Here is a 15,482-nt window from a genome sequence, read left to right as displayed (position 1 = left end):
AGGAATGCCTTAAAGACATAAAGACCTGGATGGCTGCTAACTTTCTGCTTCTTAATTCAGATAAAACTGAAGTTATTGTACTCGGCCCTGAAAATCTTAGAAATATGGTATCTAACCAGATTCTTACTCTGGATGGCATTACCTTGGCCTCCAGTAATGCTGTGAGGAACCTTGGAGTCATTTTTGACCAGGACATGTCCTTCAACGCACATATTAAACAAATATGTAAGACTGCTTTCTTCCATTTGCGGAACATCTCTAAAATTAGAAATATCCTGTCTCAGAGTGATGCTGAAAAACTAGTTCATGCATTTATTACTTCCAGGCTGGACTACTGTAATTCACTATTATCAGGAGGTCCTAAAAACTTGCTGAAAAGTCTTCAGTTAATCCAAAATGCTGCAGCAAGAGTGCTGACAGGGACTAGAAAGAGAGAGCAGATTTCTCCTGTTTTGGCTTCCCTTCATTGGCTTCCTGTTAAATCCAGAATTGAATTCAAAATCCTGCTCCTCACATACAAGGTCTTAAATAATCAGGCCCCATCTTATCTTAATGACCTTGTAGTACCATATCACCCTATTAGAGCACTTCGCTCTCACACTGCAGGCCTACTTGTTGTTCCTAAAGTATTTAAAAGTAGAATGGGAGGGAGAGCCTTCAGTTTTCAGGCCCCTCTTCTGTGGAACCAGCTTCCAGTTTGGATTCAGGAGACAGACACTATCTCTACTTTCAAGATTAGGCTTAAAACTTTCCTTTTTGGTAAAGCATATAGTTACGGCTGGACCAGGTGACCCTGAATCCTCCCTTAGTTATGCTGCAATAGACGTAGGCTGCCGGGGATTCCCATGATGCATTGAGTTTTTCCTTTCCAGTCACCTTTCTCACTCACTATGTGCTAATAGACCTCTCTGCATCGAATCATATCTGTTATTAATCTCTGTCTCTCTTCCACAGCATGTCTTTATCCTGTTTTCCTTCTCTCACGCCAACCGGTCACAGCAGATGGCCGCCCCTCCCTGAGCCTGGTTCTGCCGGAGGTTTCTTCCTGTTAAAAGGGAGTTTTTCCTTCCCACTGTCGCCAAAGTGCTTGCTCATAGGGGGTCATATGATTGTTGGGGTTTTCTCTGTACCTATGAAGCGCCTTGAGGTGACTTTTGTTGTGATTTGGCGCTATATAAATAAAATTGAATTGAATTGAATTGAAAAATACATTGCCTCATTCTCTAGTTACCAAGTGTACATCATTTTAAGAAAACCTTACCGTTGACTGTGGTCAATGGTCAAGTTTTCACAGACAGTTTTTACACACTGAAATTCAAACAAGTCTGAGATTTTTAGTAGATGCACCTGTGGTATTGATTTGAAAATCCTAGGTAACTTCTTTCGTCTTGCATTTAGATGATGTTCAGAAATCTTGACCTCTGACCTCCTTCTATTGCAGTATTTAGCAGAGGTGGGACATAAAGAAGTACAAATACTTCCTTACAAAGTATAATGCTTTGTTACTGTATTTAAATAGAATATTCAGGTATCCATACTTGAGTGTTTTTTGTAACCTTCTTACTTTTACTTTCTACATGTAGCATTTATATTCAGGGGTTGCGATGAGCTGGAACATGTGCAAACATGAGAAAACACACAAACTGAGTGCAGTTCGTTGCACAGTGTGACCACTTTAACAGATTCAGATTCGGCAGATTTCTTTCCTCGTTTTGGAAATATGCTCGTTTTCCAGTCACATACATTTGTCGGAGCACAGAGTGGCCGCATTTCACCAGGGCTCTTGGATTGGGAGGGTGTTGTTTTACAAGGTGGTATCCACAGATGCTTCCCTAAGGGGGTGGGGAGCTGCTAGCAGTGTTCTTAGCCCTCAAGCTTTTTTATCTGGTACTGAGGGGCCACCATTTCCTAGTCAGGACCAACAATTCAACAGTGGTCTCTTACATAAACAGGCAGAGAAGGAAGCTGTTATGATGCATGGGTGTCTCTAAGAGTCACCCATGTTCTGGGCCATCTGAACCTGGGACTAGAGAGAATGGAGGTTGCACCCTTTGATAGTGGCCCAAATTTGGGATCTATTTGGCAAGGTGCAAGTAGATCTTTTTGCCTCTCCCTTCAGGTGGGAGGAGAAGTGATTCTCCTCCCACCATAGTGTTTCAGTGTTCGGTAATTTATTTAATTTCAACATTCTGTGTCTCAACACGCAGCTTTCCAATCTCAGCTTCCTCCTTCTCTAGGTCCTCAAATACAGGGGGCATGATCCGAAGATGATCTACCCCTGGCACTGCCCCCTGAACGCACTGCATCACCCCTCCCCTGCAGCTCAGCCACAGACCAGACTCCATCATGTATACTATAGGTACATCTACTAGGAGGCAAAGGGGTTGCACTGGCGACTTCCAGTATTTGCAAATATAGTGATCTGAATGCATTTATCTTAATTTAATGGTCAGTCAGTCACAGTAAAATCACTAACAACAATCATTAAAACTGGAGCAGAAAGGGAATGTATAAAAAATCTAGGCGGGTGTGATCACAGGCACGTCAGTTTGGTGTGTGGGCAGGAAATCGACCCAAGTAACTCCACCCGAAGTTACTGCTACACAAATTCTGACTCTGAATACGCAAGACATAAACCTCCATAACCACAAAATTATAGCTTGACTTTGTACAATGGATAAACATTGACCCACATCATCCATTTATTATACAGTCATTGGTTTCAGGCCTTTGGTAACATTTCTGCACAGCTATGGCACACAGTGACAGGTGTCTGTGTGTGTTTTCCTAGCACTGCTAACATGGAGAGCTAATTTCATATTTCTATTTTTTTCTTTTTCTTTTCTACTTCTTTCAATTACAACAATTGCAGACAATGCTTAAATGTCTGTTAATATGCAGCTATAAATGTGAGTGTTAGTGAGTCAGATGTTTGAGTCTTACAATAAATAAAGACCTACAGCCTCAAACAGTTTACAGAAGAGTGATGCACACATTTCAGTATGTGGTGAAGTGGCAATATCGTCATTATTATAGAGACAGCTTGGGATTTGATGGTAAACAGTCTTTTATGTTACGGTACACATAGTACAGGTCAGCAGTTACAGTCTTTATGTTAATTCAGTGACAGAGTTTGTAATAATGAAGCTCTTTCCCGGAAAAATCCTGCACTTGTTCTGAGTTTCAGGCCACAAGATCACACTCAGTCCCATCCAATGTGTAACAGACAACAGTTTCATATCAAAAACATGCTGATTCTGCTTCTGTCATGGTGCTGGGCAATGTTGGCCCAGTATTCTTAGTTTTCGTATGTTTTGTATTTTGTTCCTTATTTAGGCCATGGTTCCTGGGTTGCTGTGTTACGTTTTTCCTTATTTGATTTCCCCTTGTGACTTTTACCCCGTGTGCCCCTCTGTGTGTCTGTGAGCCCTCGTCTCCCCTCCTTGTGTTTTAGTCCATGTTTCCCCAGCCCGCTATGCCTGTGCTCTTTCTCTCCTCCTGTCTGCACCTCTGTGTACTTCCTGTTTTACTCTGACAGTCTCCCGTCAGTGTTGTGTTTACTCCTGCCATGTCTCGTTATGATTATCTGTGTCAGCTGTGTTCCCCATGTGCTCCCACTTCCCTCGTTAACCCTCTGTGTATTTATGTCCACGTCTCCCTCAGTTCAGTGTTGCGTTCTCCCTCATGGCTGTGTTTCCCTGCGTGTCGGTTTATCCATGTCCCAGTTTAGTTTTCTGTGCCATTCTGCAATAAAGCAGCTTTTTGAGTTTAATTTTGTTGTCGTGAGTTTTGCGTTTGGGTCCTCGCCTGCTTGGACACAGCCGCAACCATGACAGCTTCAGCTTCCTCTCGTTGATCTGAATTGCAACACTGTTTTTAGAGAGAAGCACATGCATAAAATCCGTGCTTACACTGTTAGTTCTCAAACACGTTATTAAACTTGCCCTCATGCTCCCTCATTAAGCCTGCTCAATTTTGATGCACTAATTTTCGCTGTTCTCTGCTCTCTCAGCAGAATGCTGGTCATTACTGAAATTAGTGCATTGTCAATTGATCACAAGCAGAACTTTCTTTTTCCATCTCTGCATTTTTCCAGTTGTGGCATCTTGATAATCTAGTGGTTACCAAAAAGGCAGTACGATTCCAAACACATACAAACAAAATATCATGTTATCATTCTTCACATTTAACAATTTAACTGTATTACAGGCAGGCAGGTAAGAGTTTGCTTTTTAAAAAGAAGAAAGTATGAACACAGATACATCAATATTATATAAAGAATATCTCATGGGATAAATACATAATAACACATTTGTTTTAAGGATCGAGCAACTTATAATTTCTTTTTACATCACTTTACTTGGTGGAACAACCTCTTTAGGTGTTTAGAAATTTCTTTCATTTTTAGTCCATATATGATTGGATTAAATAGTGGATGATATAAAACCACTTGCAAAGTCATTATTAAACCTACAGTCTGTGAAATATCAGATTCCAGTCGAAGTACAATAATATCATATGCACAGAACAATGAATAGTTGAATAAAACCAGCAGGTGAGGTAAGCAGGTCTGTGCAGCTTTTTTCTTGACTTCTCTACAGCTGTGATAGGATATTATAAGTATCCTTGTGTAAGTGAAAACTATGTAGAGCATAGGAAAAAATGCAACATTGAGCAAAACAATCACACCATAAATAGCCAGAACTCTTGAACTCACACAATGAAGTTTGTACACTGAATTATTACAAAATATCCCTCGCAGAGTAAAGTTACACATTCTTCTAGTAGCACTTAGTGATGATGTTCCTGCAACCTGACAAGCAGGCACAAGCCACGCTAAGACCAAGAAAACAGAGATGGTAGTTTTTTTCATGATTACAGGATATTTCAAAGGTTTGCATATAGACACATATCTGTCATAGGCCATGGCTGCCAACAGCAAAAACTGTGAACCTCCTGAAGTGTAAAATAAAAAAAATTGAAAGTGACACATTGTGTGTGATATAATCTGTTTTTCAGATAAAACATCAAACAAAAGCTTTGGGTAGATGGTTGTGCTGCAAAAAATAGAGTTAATCAGCAAAGCTGCAATAAAAATATACATGGGCTCATGAAGGCTTTGATGAATCACAATAAGATAAACAATGGTGGAATTAGAGAAAATTACTAGAGCATATATTGTAAAAATAATGACAAAATAGACATATCTGTACTTTTCCACTTCTACATATCCATTAAGAGTTATGTAAGTTAAATTTAGTTTGTTCTCCATTTTAAATGGTCAGAAATGTACCTCTAAATTAAATTGCAGATAAATAATGCTGTTAGAACCTACCTAAAATACTGAAATATTTACATGGGAAAATTATCTACAGCTACATGGCTTTGAATTGCAAACATGACATCATTGACAGTTCAGATGAAGCATACTCTAAGCATGCAGTTTGTTTTTATCACACTCCTTCACCCTCCATGGAGTTCAGTGAACTCTCTACCATAACTGGTATTTACATGACCTTGGTAAAACTCTGGAGAGTTGTTAGGTAGTTAGGCAAATTGTTTCATGTGAATCAGTTTCAATATTGATCAGTCACTATTTCAACTTAGTACCACACTGATTTCATACAAAAATAACTAAATAACTGAATCTGAGACCTTTATAGTCAAACATAAAGTCCTTAGGCCCAACAGCCTGGCAAAGCCCCCAATCTGACCCACTGGACGGCTTTAGAAAATGTGAAGAAGTGCTGTTGAGATGTACTGTATTGTCATAGGTTTTGCCTTTCATACTAAGTAATATAGTTCCAGAAAAAATGAAATAACAGAAAAAAAATATTATTATATGCTATTTTTTTAAAATCAGGAACTGCTAAAACATGCTGGTACCATAAATTCTACTAATGTTAATGAGTAATACATAAAATCTACAAGAGAGTTTTTGTCAATTCATGTGTGGAATTTTTTTTTCCAATTGGTGCTACCATTTTTTGAGTATTCAGGTGGACAGAGGAGAAATGTTGTCCTTTTAATGGTCAATTGTTCTGACAATGTATTTAAAGGTAAGGACTGGTCAGTGGCAATTGATGAACGGCTAATTTAATGATTACATGTAATATCATTATTTTTAATCACATATGTGATCTGTATATGATGTGTTTTATTGAATTATGTATTTTTATATATTTACATGAGTTCTATAAAGGAAATTAAGATATACTTTGTGTTATTCAAATGTTGCATGGAAATGTAAATGTTAGTTTTGATCAGGATAAACAGGTTGGCTTGCAGTACTATTGTGAATTCACAATACAGCTCTTTGATGGACCAGTGCACAGTAGCTGTGGTGCCCATGGTCTCTGTTCGGTTACAACCTGGACTTGGTAACTAGCTTGGTTCACTGTAGTGTTGTGGAAAATGAAGGCCCAAGGATCTGTTAATTTTAAGGCTAGAGTAAAGTGTAACAACCATTTGACAATGGTTTATTTGAAAAAATGAGCAGTGGGATTTCTGCTAGAATTTCCGACCGACAGCACACAATGTGCTTTGAGGTAGTGGCCAAGAAAGAGATAGTTTGTGTCTGTGAGCACCCGTGTGTACACCTGTGTGCACACCTCTATGCATGAGCGAGCCTGTATTCAAAAGGTTTCTCCATGTAACGATCCACTAGCGGGTATGGGGGGAGCGCAAGAGCCCAAGGAGGACTATCGGAGGGGCCACCATGCCACCCTCCTGGAAAGAGCTGTGGAGAGTCCCAGACGTGGGGCTGGGGCTGTAGGGGCTGTAGTGATGTGCCCGTGGGCTCTGCCGGAAGCCAGCTGCGCCAGAGTGGAAGGGGACCCACTGAGCTATGGACATCAGGCCCCACCAAGCAGCCACCGGGAGGGAGCCGGTACATACCTGGGATACATTAAAGACCCCATGCCACATGGGAGGGGGCATGTTGCTTCCTGCCAGAGAGCAGCCGGTGTCAGCACGGTCCCTCCCGTGAACCCTCAATGTCTACATGGATTTAAAATTGAGAGGTGGGCACTGGCACATTCCTACAACCAGTCTCACACATGCACACACTGATTGTCATGGAGGGCCCGAAGGCCAGGAGATGGACGTGGACCAAAGTGCAGATTCAAACATGGGAAAACAGCCATAAGGAATTCTCACAAGCTTTATTGATAAGCACAAGAATAAACAATGGCACAAGGAAGGAATGCTTAGTGAGGAGTATCTGATGATGAACTGTGATGGAACTGTGGACGGAGGGACAGAGCGGTTAGGTTAGGAAGGGAGCGGGGGAAACAGACAATGGTAATAGTGACACTGATTGCGTTTGCATCTTACTTGGCAGGTGGAGTGTGTGTGTGTGGGTCAGGAGGGAGAGGTAATGGCCAAGTGAGCATCCTGGAAGGTGGGTGATTGGAGAGAGTCCAACCTGGTTTATCCAGAGAGCCAGAGCAGCAAAGGCAGGGGGGCAGGCAGGTGAAAAGGATTGAGAGTCTTTACGTGGTGACCAACATGCTGAGAATGCAAGCCTCAGGTAAGTGGGATGATGGCTCTGAGAGATGACTAGAGGCACAACATAGAAACAAAGAGTATGAAGCAAAGGCAGCCTTTTACTAATGTTAAGGTTAGCTGACGAACTGGCGGAGAAGACTTGGTCCTAAATACTGCTGTGCTGATTGTCCTCGATCTCTATCAGGTGAGCTGAGCAGGTGGACTGATGAGGGCTCCACCCAGAGGTGGATACACTGGGAAACAGTGGAAAAACACAGGCAGTTCACCATGACCTTTATCAGCCAAGGTTGAAGCTGAATCATGTCTACACACATAAATTCTAGACATTAGAATAATTTGATTTACTCTGCATTTCTTATTCAACATATTAATTAGACTCATACTATGTATTTTTGATTAAACACCATAGGGGGGTTTTACAATGGGTGTTTGTGTAAACTGTGTCACCGAATAAAAGCCTGCATGTGAAAATCGATCGATCGCTGTTCGTCTTGCTTCGTTAACGGGAATAAGTTTCTGAACCAGCGGGGCCTGTGGAAGTGCAGACCCAACAGCTGCCATACATCAGTTTCTGCTTTTAAAACCCTCTACATGAGTTCTGGAAGTCTGAAAGATCCTGAGGTATTCAGCTGTATCTGCAGTTTACCTTCCAGCTCAATATGCCCCAAAGACCTGCATCACACTCTGATCTCTTTTGACTTTTTGTCTTTAATTTTCTCAGTAAAACAGCTACAGCATATGTGCATAATAGCTTAGCTTTTGTACTCTTTCATTGGTTAATTTTAGGGTTATTACAAATGTTTTCCAATATTTAAAAAAAAATGTGCATTTGACATAAAGAGTGGACATATAGCACCACCCAGTCTTTTGTCTCTGGGTGGTGCTGAGGTCTGAATCTAAGGGTAGCGCCTATAATCACAAAGAGAAAAGAATCATTACAAACTGTTGTGAAGTTTATCTCAAAGCTGAAATAAATCTGATCCTTTCTTATCCTGACAGACTTCAGGTTGTAAAGTTCTGCTTTTTCAACATACACTTCTGCTGACAACTGACATAACAGTATAATATCCAGTTTAATATTTAAACTTTGAGTTGTTGGTACTTTTTAAATGGAGATGACTGACAGTGCATGTTTCCAGTCTTATTGCATTGTGGTCACCTGCAGGTAAATGGAGTGGTTCTTACTTAACAAACCACGTCTCACAAACACAATCATAAGAGTACTTTTTTTTACATGTTTTCTGTCTCACATACTCACAAATTCATCGTATAAAATCCAATCAAGTTTCCCTTTCTTGCCCTTTCTCGCTTTGGCATGTAGACTGGAGCAGCCAAGTATTGAGCTACCAACCTACCACTAAAGCTGGGCATACACTGCGATTTTTTGGCCCATTTTGAGACGATTTTTCACTCATGCGAACATTTTGAGGATCTTCCTGAGTTTTGCCTTAATCGTGTGTTGTGCATCGTGTAAGCATACATGGGGTAATGAGAAGCGATTAACACCTCTCAACCAGCTCCCGATCATTAATCGTATGGTATTGGTAACACCAAGTGCTGCTAAACAGACCAAGGAATATTTAACATAGCTTTTCTAGATGTCATTATTTTATTTTGGATGCTTACATTATTTTACTTGGCATGCAGAAACAAAATATTTCACAAAACTCACAAACTGTTAGGGTTAGCATTATTAGCCCTTTAGATCATCCCACAGATTTTCAAAGGGATTCACCAATTTCTGCAGTCAGTCAGTGCCAGTCACTTCAATACCTGAATGGTGAAGCATTCATCATTCAGGTAGTAATTCACCAGGATTGATGTATGTTTGGGTTGTTTCATGTTGGAAGACAAAGCGACGACCCAGCTGTCAACTGCTCAAGATTTTCACATTTCTTTCTTTCTTCATGATTAGTTCCACATTGATGAGATTGCGAGTTCCAGATGCTGAACCAACCAAACAGCATAATACTCACTCCACTTTTTAGTGAGGGGATGGTGTTCTTTTTGGGTTGTACGCCTCACCAGTATGAATAATTTTTCTCCAGGTTGTCTTTAGCATACGTTAGACTGACTTCACAATGTCTCATCTACAAAAGTTGAGTTTTTATCGGTCTGCATGCTGGTCTGAAATAATTCTGTTATTGTGCATGAATAAAAATAATAATTTGTGCTTTCTAAAGAAAGCTTTCCTGTTTAGAAATGTTTCTTTGAAAATTTGTTTGCTCTTTTAAGAAAGCACTAAGAAAATTTATAATAAAACCTTAACTTCAATATGGAGACAAATAATTGTGACCTCATGTGCTTATGAAGAGTACATTATATTTTGTCTGACTTACACGTTGAGTTACAAGATTAAGAGACATAATAGAGTAATAAGAATAATATATAATACACTGCTCTGAAATACTTTTTAATCAGAGTAAAGTATCAAGTCATTTAAATTTTTTGTATATAGAAAAAATTTAAATGACTTGATACTTTACCAGATCAATATATATTGTCTCATTGTTTACCAGATCAATATATATTGATCTGGTAAACAATGAGACAATATATATTGATCTGGTCAGTTAAGTAGCAGAGGAGGTTGTTCATCAATTTCAGCTTCTTTGATGTTAATACTGTTATACTAACAGTTATAACAGTTATACTAACAGTTATTCTAGTATAACTGTTAACAGTTATACTAGAAGTGCAACAATGAGACAACCCCCCCCCCCCCAAAAAAAGCCCTGGACTTTTCACGGATGAGAGCAGGTTCACCTTAAGTACGTGTGACAGGCACGCAAGGTTCTGGAAAAACCATAGAGAATGTTATGCTGCCTGTAACATCGTTCAGCATGACTGTTTTTGTGGTGGGTCAGTGATAGTCTGGTGAAGTAAATACATAGAGGTACTCACAGACCTTTACAGGTTTGGCAACAGCACACGGACTAACATTAGGTTTTGGGATCAAATCCTGGGACCCATTGTCAAACCCTACACTGTTGCAGTGGGTCCTGGGTTCCTATTGGTGAACAACAATGTCTGGCCTCATGTAGCGAGGGTATTCATGTAGTTCCAGGACGATAAAGGAATTGATATCACTGGCTGCCCCCCTCGCTCACATGACCTAAATCCAATAGACCTCTCTATGGGATATTATGTTTCAGTCCTTCCCATGCCACCAGGTTGAACCTTAGACTGTCCAGGCGTGCAAGAGGCGTGTGGCCTGGTGAGATATGGAAGCAGATCCCACAGGACACCAAACCTCGTCTCATTATGTGTATATGTCAACATTATCAGGCATGCATGCAAGTGGTAGTTGTATATATGCCTGAGTTACTACAATGTGCCAATGAACTTTCAAAATGGACAAAATAGATTAGTCTGCGTTCAGCCCTTTGTATATTGATAATTTTCATTTCCACCAAATGTGTTCTTTTCCTAAAACATTACCCAGTCCATATCAGTACAGAGATCCAGCGTTATTTCTTTACCTTTGTTTTTTATTTTTTTAGTAGTGTAAACACTATATTGCCAAAATAATTATCTCACCCATCCATATCATTGAATTCAGGTGTTCCAGTCACTTCCATGTCCACAGGTGTATAAAATCAAACACCCTGGCACGAGCAGTAGCAGGAGCTCATGGAATGCCAACATGGCTGATGGAATGACACCTGTGCAACACATCCAGTCATGAAGTTTTGTCACTACCAAATTCTCCACAGTCAACGGTTAGTCCTCTATAGCATGGTGTTGCTCTCAGGCAACAAACTACATTTTTGGTTATTAAACTGTACCTTTATTATGTATTTACTTATTTTGTGACACAAAATACCTCAGTGTTGAGTAAAATGAGGAGTAGCAGATGATTTGACCTTTGACCTGGGGCAATTCTTTCATGTGCCAAATCTGCATATGGCACAGTGCTAGCTACTGCTAAGACTAAAAACATTTTTATGCATGTTTAAATTCAGTTAACTGTATTTAAAAAAAATATGTGCATGTAGAAGAATATCTGATTAATTATTTTCAGTTGTTTATAGACAGATTTACCAAAACAGCATGTTTTGGTTTGTTGCCTCAGTGCAAAATTATGCAGTGAGGCCACTTTTCTTCTAACAATAACAATATACGCAATGGTCCTTTCCACTGTTTGTTTTAGGTTTTTAGGTTTATAATATTGTCATAATATTTAATGACATTATATGACCAATGATGACAGCAGTAAGATTTACTTTATTAGTTAAACCTTTGACTATGTGGCTCATTAAAACAAGTACTAATAAAAAAAAGTATCAAAGTAAACAGATATTATAGATATTATATTTTTATTGTTGTTGTTGAAGGGTACTCTTTAAAAGTCATGCCTGTTAATACCAAGCTGAAGTTTAATTGCTCTCTAGGGCCAAAGACATAATAACTTGTTGACCATTTTGACAGTTACTAGTCTCAACTTAGCAATTAGCTGTTTAGAGACTGGCTGTAGTCAGGCCACTCCTCTGAGGCTTGGCCTGTTGTTTTACACAGCGCAGGTGGCACAGATGCATGCTCACTAATGACACTCATTACAGAATCCTTACATCACCTGTGGGCTGTCAGTTTACTTTTTATACCATCACAGAGTTTGTTTTTTTTTTTCATTCTTCTAAGGAGCGCACCCACAAAATTTAGTAACTGCTGAAAATGCATCACAAATCCTGTCCTGTCATCATAGTTGTCCAATACTTGTAACATCACAAGCAATAAACAGGACATACTTATATGAAAATGGTTTTCAGATTTGGAGTCATTAAGTGAAATTTGTTAAGGTATAGGTGAAAAATTCCTAGCAGCAAAATGATTTGTTGACAAGGGATTTCAAAATCCAAGACTGTTTACCCCATAATCATTTTAAAAATCTATTTTGAATCCTGGAACAATTATACAAATAAAATATCAATGAAACTCGGGCAAATGATAATCAAAACCACCATATTAGTGTGTCTAAATGTTAGAAAGCACTTAGGCATATGTAAAAGTGCTGTATGAACTGTGTGCCTACCACCCTAGGCAAGACCCGTGGTGCAGGGTGTGCAAAGATGCACCTGAGACAATCCAACACATAACAGGAAGGTGCAAAATGCTAGCAGGTAGGGCATACATAGCATGCCATAACCAAGTGGCCGGCATATTATACAGAAACATCTGTGCTGTGTATGGCCTGGAAGTCCCAACGTCAAAAATATGGGAGACTCCCCCTAGGGTGGTCAAGAATTAGCCAAGCTAAGATCTTGCGGGACTTCCAGAAACAGACAGACAAAATAGTGATGGCTAACCAACTGGACATAGTGGTGGACAAGCAGAGGAAGGGGGCTGTCGTGATAGATGTGGCAGCACCGAATGACAGCAACATCAGAAAGAAGGAACACAAGAAGATGAAGAAGTACCAAAGGCTCAGAGAAGAGCTCGAGAAGATGTGGAGGGTGAAGGTAACAGTGGTTCCAGTAGTAATTAGAGCAATTGGAGATCCAAGATCTCTGTCCAGAAGAGCGCAATCCAAGGAACAGAAAGGATACTGCGCCTAATCCTCAAGCTCCCAGACCTCTGGTAGAGGACCCGACCTATATGTATATGTAATATTTTGTTATAATTCATAGAATTTGAAAAACTTTAAAACTTTGTTTTTTCTTTCATTGACATTGATATGTCAAGTTACAATACAAAAAATGCTTGTCAGCATAATAGAGAGACTGGCAGCAATTGATTCATTTTTACTAAATTTTACTTTATTCATTTACACAATAGTAAATGATAATCTGTGACAAAACAGAAAGGAAAATGTGAAACACAGGCATATGAACTATTTAGGCTTCAAAGATTACCAGCAACAGTTTAATAAATTGTTTATCTTTGTATAATGACCATTATGTTTGCTATCAATCTTGCATGTGAAATCAGAGCTAAAGTACTCCATTATCTGAAATGCCATACATTTGATAATACCAGTGCAGTAATACCAGTGTTATTAAACTTGACACAACAATGTCTGGATATGTTTAAAAATCTCATTCATTTTGAGTCCATATATGATTGGATTTAAAAGAGGATGGAATAAAATTGACTGAAACGTCAATGTCAAGCGAAGAGTTTTCGACAGATCGGAATCCAGTCTAATTATAACTGAATCAAAAACAATAAAACATGAAAAGTTGATTAACACCAGCAAGTGGGGTAAACATGTCTTTAGAGCTTTTCTCCTTGTTTCTCTACAACAATTGTAAGATATTCTAAGAATCCTTATGTATGTAAAAAGTATGAAAAGCATTGGTAGAAGGGCAACATTTATCAACGTGACCACACCATATATAGATATTACAACCGAGGGCACACACTGAAGCCTGTAAATTGAATTGTTACAAAAAATTCCTGTCAGAGTAAAGCTACAGAGTTTTACATTAAAATAAAGCACAAATGACACTGCAATCTCAAAAGCAGGTATAAGCCAAGCTAAAATCAGACAGACATATATAGTTATTCTATTCATAATAACTGGATATTGCAGGGGTTTGCATATAGACACATACCTGTCATATGCCATTGCTGCCAACAGTAAAAACTCTGACCCAGCTGAGGCATAATATGAAAATCCTTGGAAAAGGCAGAGTGGATACGATATAGTCTGTTTTTCAGACAAAACATCAGATAAGAGCTTCGGATAGATAATCATGCTGTAAAGAACAGAGTTGATTAACAAAGCTGCAATAAAAATGTACATCGGCTCATGAAGGTTTTTGTGAGTCCAGATGAGGCACACTATAGTGGAATTACAGCAGAGTATCAGAATATATAACGTGAATATAACTACAAAATAAAGATATCTGTATTTGTGCAATTCTGCAAACCCACCAAGAGTTAACAATGTTACATTTAATTTAACATCCATTGAATGAAAAAAAATGTTACTGACTATAGAACTTGATTACATAAATGGTATTCAAGAATAACAAATGAAAAGATAAGCCTTAAAGTACTGTATTAATACATTTCCTGCACCAAACTAAGATGGTAAGTAATTGACTCTGTTTTGTGGCTTTGTTTTATCAGAAAACCTTCCATCCTCTATGGGACTCATTAAGTTCTCCACTAACATGTAAACAACTTCAGGGAATCTGACTAGTTGACGTTTATAGTCCTATGCACTTCATTGTGTTTGCCCATGCATTTTTTTAAATCTGCAGAACTAGTATAGGCTTAGTATAAAAACAAAAAAGTCACGAAAACCACTACAGCCTTCACATTCAACATTTTCTCAAGCTCTTTTCTCAGCCTATGATAAGTCTCAAGCTTATCGCGTTCCTTCATCCTCATGTTGCTATCACTTGATATAGCTATATCTATCACTACAGTCATCTCCCTTTGCTTGTCCACCACTATTGCGTCTGGTTGGATAGCCATCACCAGTTTGTCTGTCTACATCAGGAAGCCCCACACTTAGCTTGGTCATTTTCAGCTACCTTGGGGGATGTATCCCATTTTGACCTCTGGACTTCCAGGACATTGCTGCACAAATGTTAATTGATACACTTCCGGCCAACCTGCACCTGCTGTTATGTACTGGATTGTTTCAGGGGCATCTTTGCACAGTCTGCACCCAGGGTTTTACCTGGGGTAGTAGACCTAAGCCTCTATGGATCTTATGCTTAGAGCTTGTTCCTGTGCTGCCATGATTCATGCCTTTGTGTTTTGTCTTTCGGTTCAGCCTTGTCCAGCCACTGGTAGGATTTCTGGATGTCAGCCATGTTTTCTATCTGCTGGTGGTCCATACTGTACAGGGACCTGTCCTTCCATGATGGTTCGTCTCCTTGCTTCTATTCTTTCTAAGGTTTGGCTGCCTGGCGTATTCACTAAGCACACATGGCCATCTTCCATATGTACTCATGGATGTTCATTGACTCATCCTGGATTGTGGTTCTGATACTCACTAGTCCTCAGCTCCTTCCTTC

General features: G+C 39.3%; 1 protein-coding gene and 1 long non-coding RNA gene across 2 annotated transcripts; both read right to left on the bottom strand.

Annotated features, from left to right (window-relative positions):
• Positions 1-3,004: 3,004 nt before the first annotated feature.
• Positions 3,005-5,272, bottom strand: LOC109200152 (olfactory receptor 10AG1-like). Its single transcript, XM_019355623.2, has one exon. It carries the CDS (start codon positions 5,270-5,272, stop codon positions 4,352-4,354), a length of 921 nt encoding a protein of 306 aa, XP_019211168.1. The 3' UTR covers positions 3,005-4,351.
• A 1,872-nt stretch (positions 5,273-7,144) lies between these two features.
• On the bottom strand, positions 7,145-7,474 carry LOC109200147 (uncharacterized). The gene is made up of 2 exons (XR_002060363.2): positions 7,336-7,474; positions 7,145-7,244 (listed from the first exon to the last, which is right to left on the bottom strand). It is a non-coding gene; the product is annotated as an uncharacterized LOC109200147 (long non-coding RNA).
• Positions 7,475-15,482: the final 8,008 nt, after the last annotated feature.

Source organism: Oreochromis niloticus, linkage group LG16, assembly GCF_001858045.2.
Source record: "Oreochromis niloticus isolate F11D_XX linkage group LG16, O_niloticus_UMD_NMBU, whole genome shotgun sequence".
Taxonomy (NCBI): Eukaryota; Metazoa; Chordata; class Actinopteri; order Cichliformes; family Cichlidae; genus Oreochromis; species Oreochromis niloticus.
Note: the sequence above shows the minus strand (reverse complement) of the source record. Positions and strands in the feature narration are given on the sequence as shown.

Coding starts and splice junctions, on each gene's coding strand:
- LOC109200152 (XM_019355623.2), bottom strand. CDS start 5,272: ATGGAGAACAAACTAAATTTAACTTACATAACTCTTAATGGATATGTA.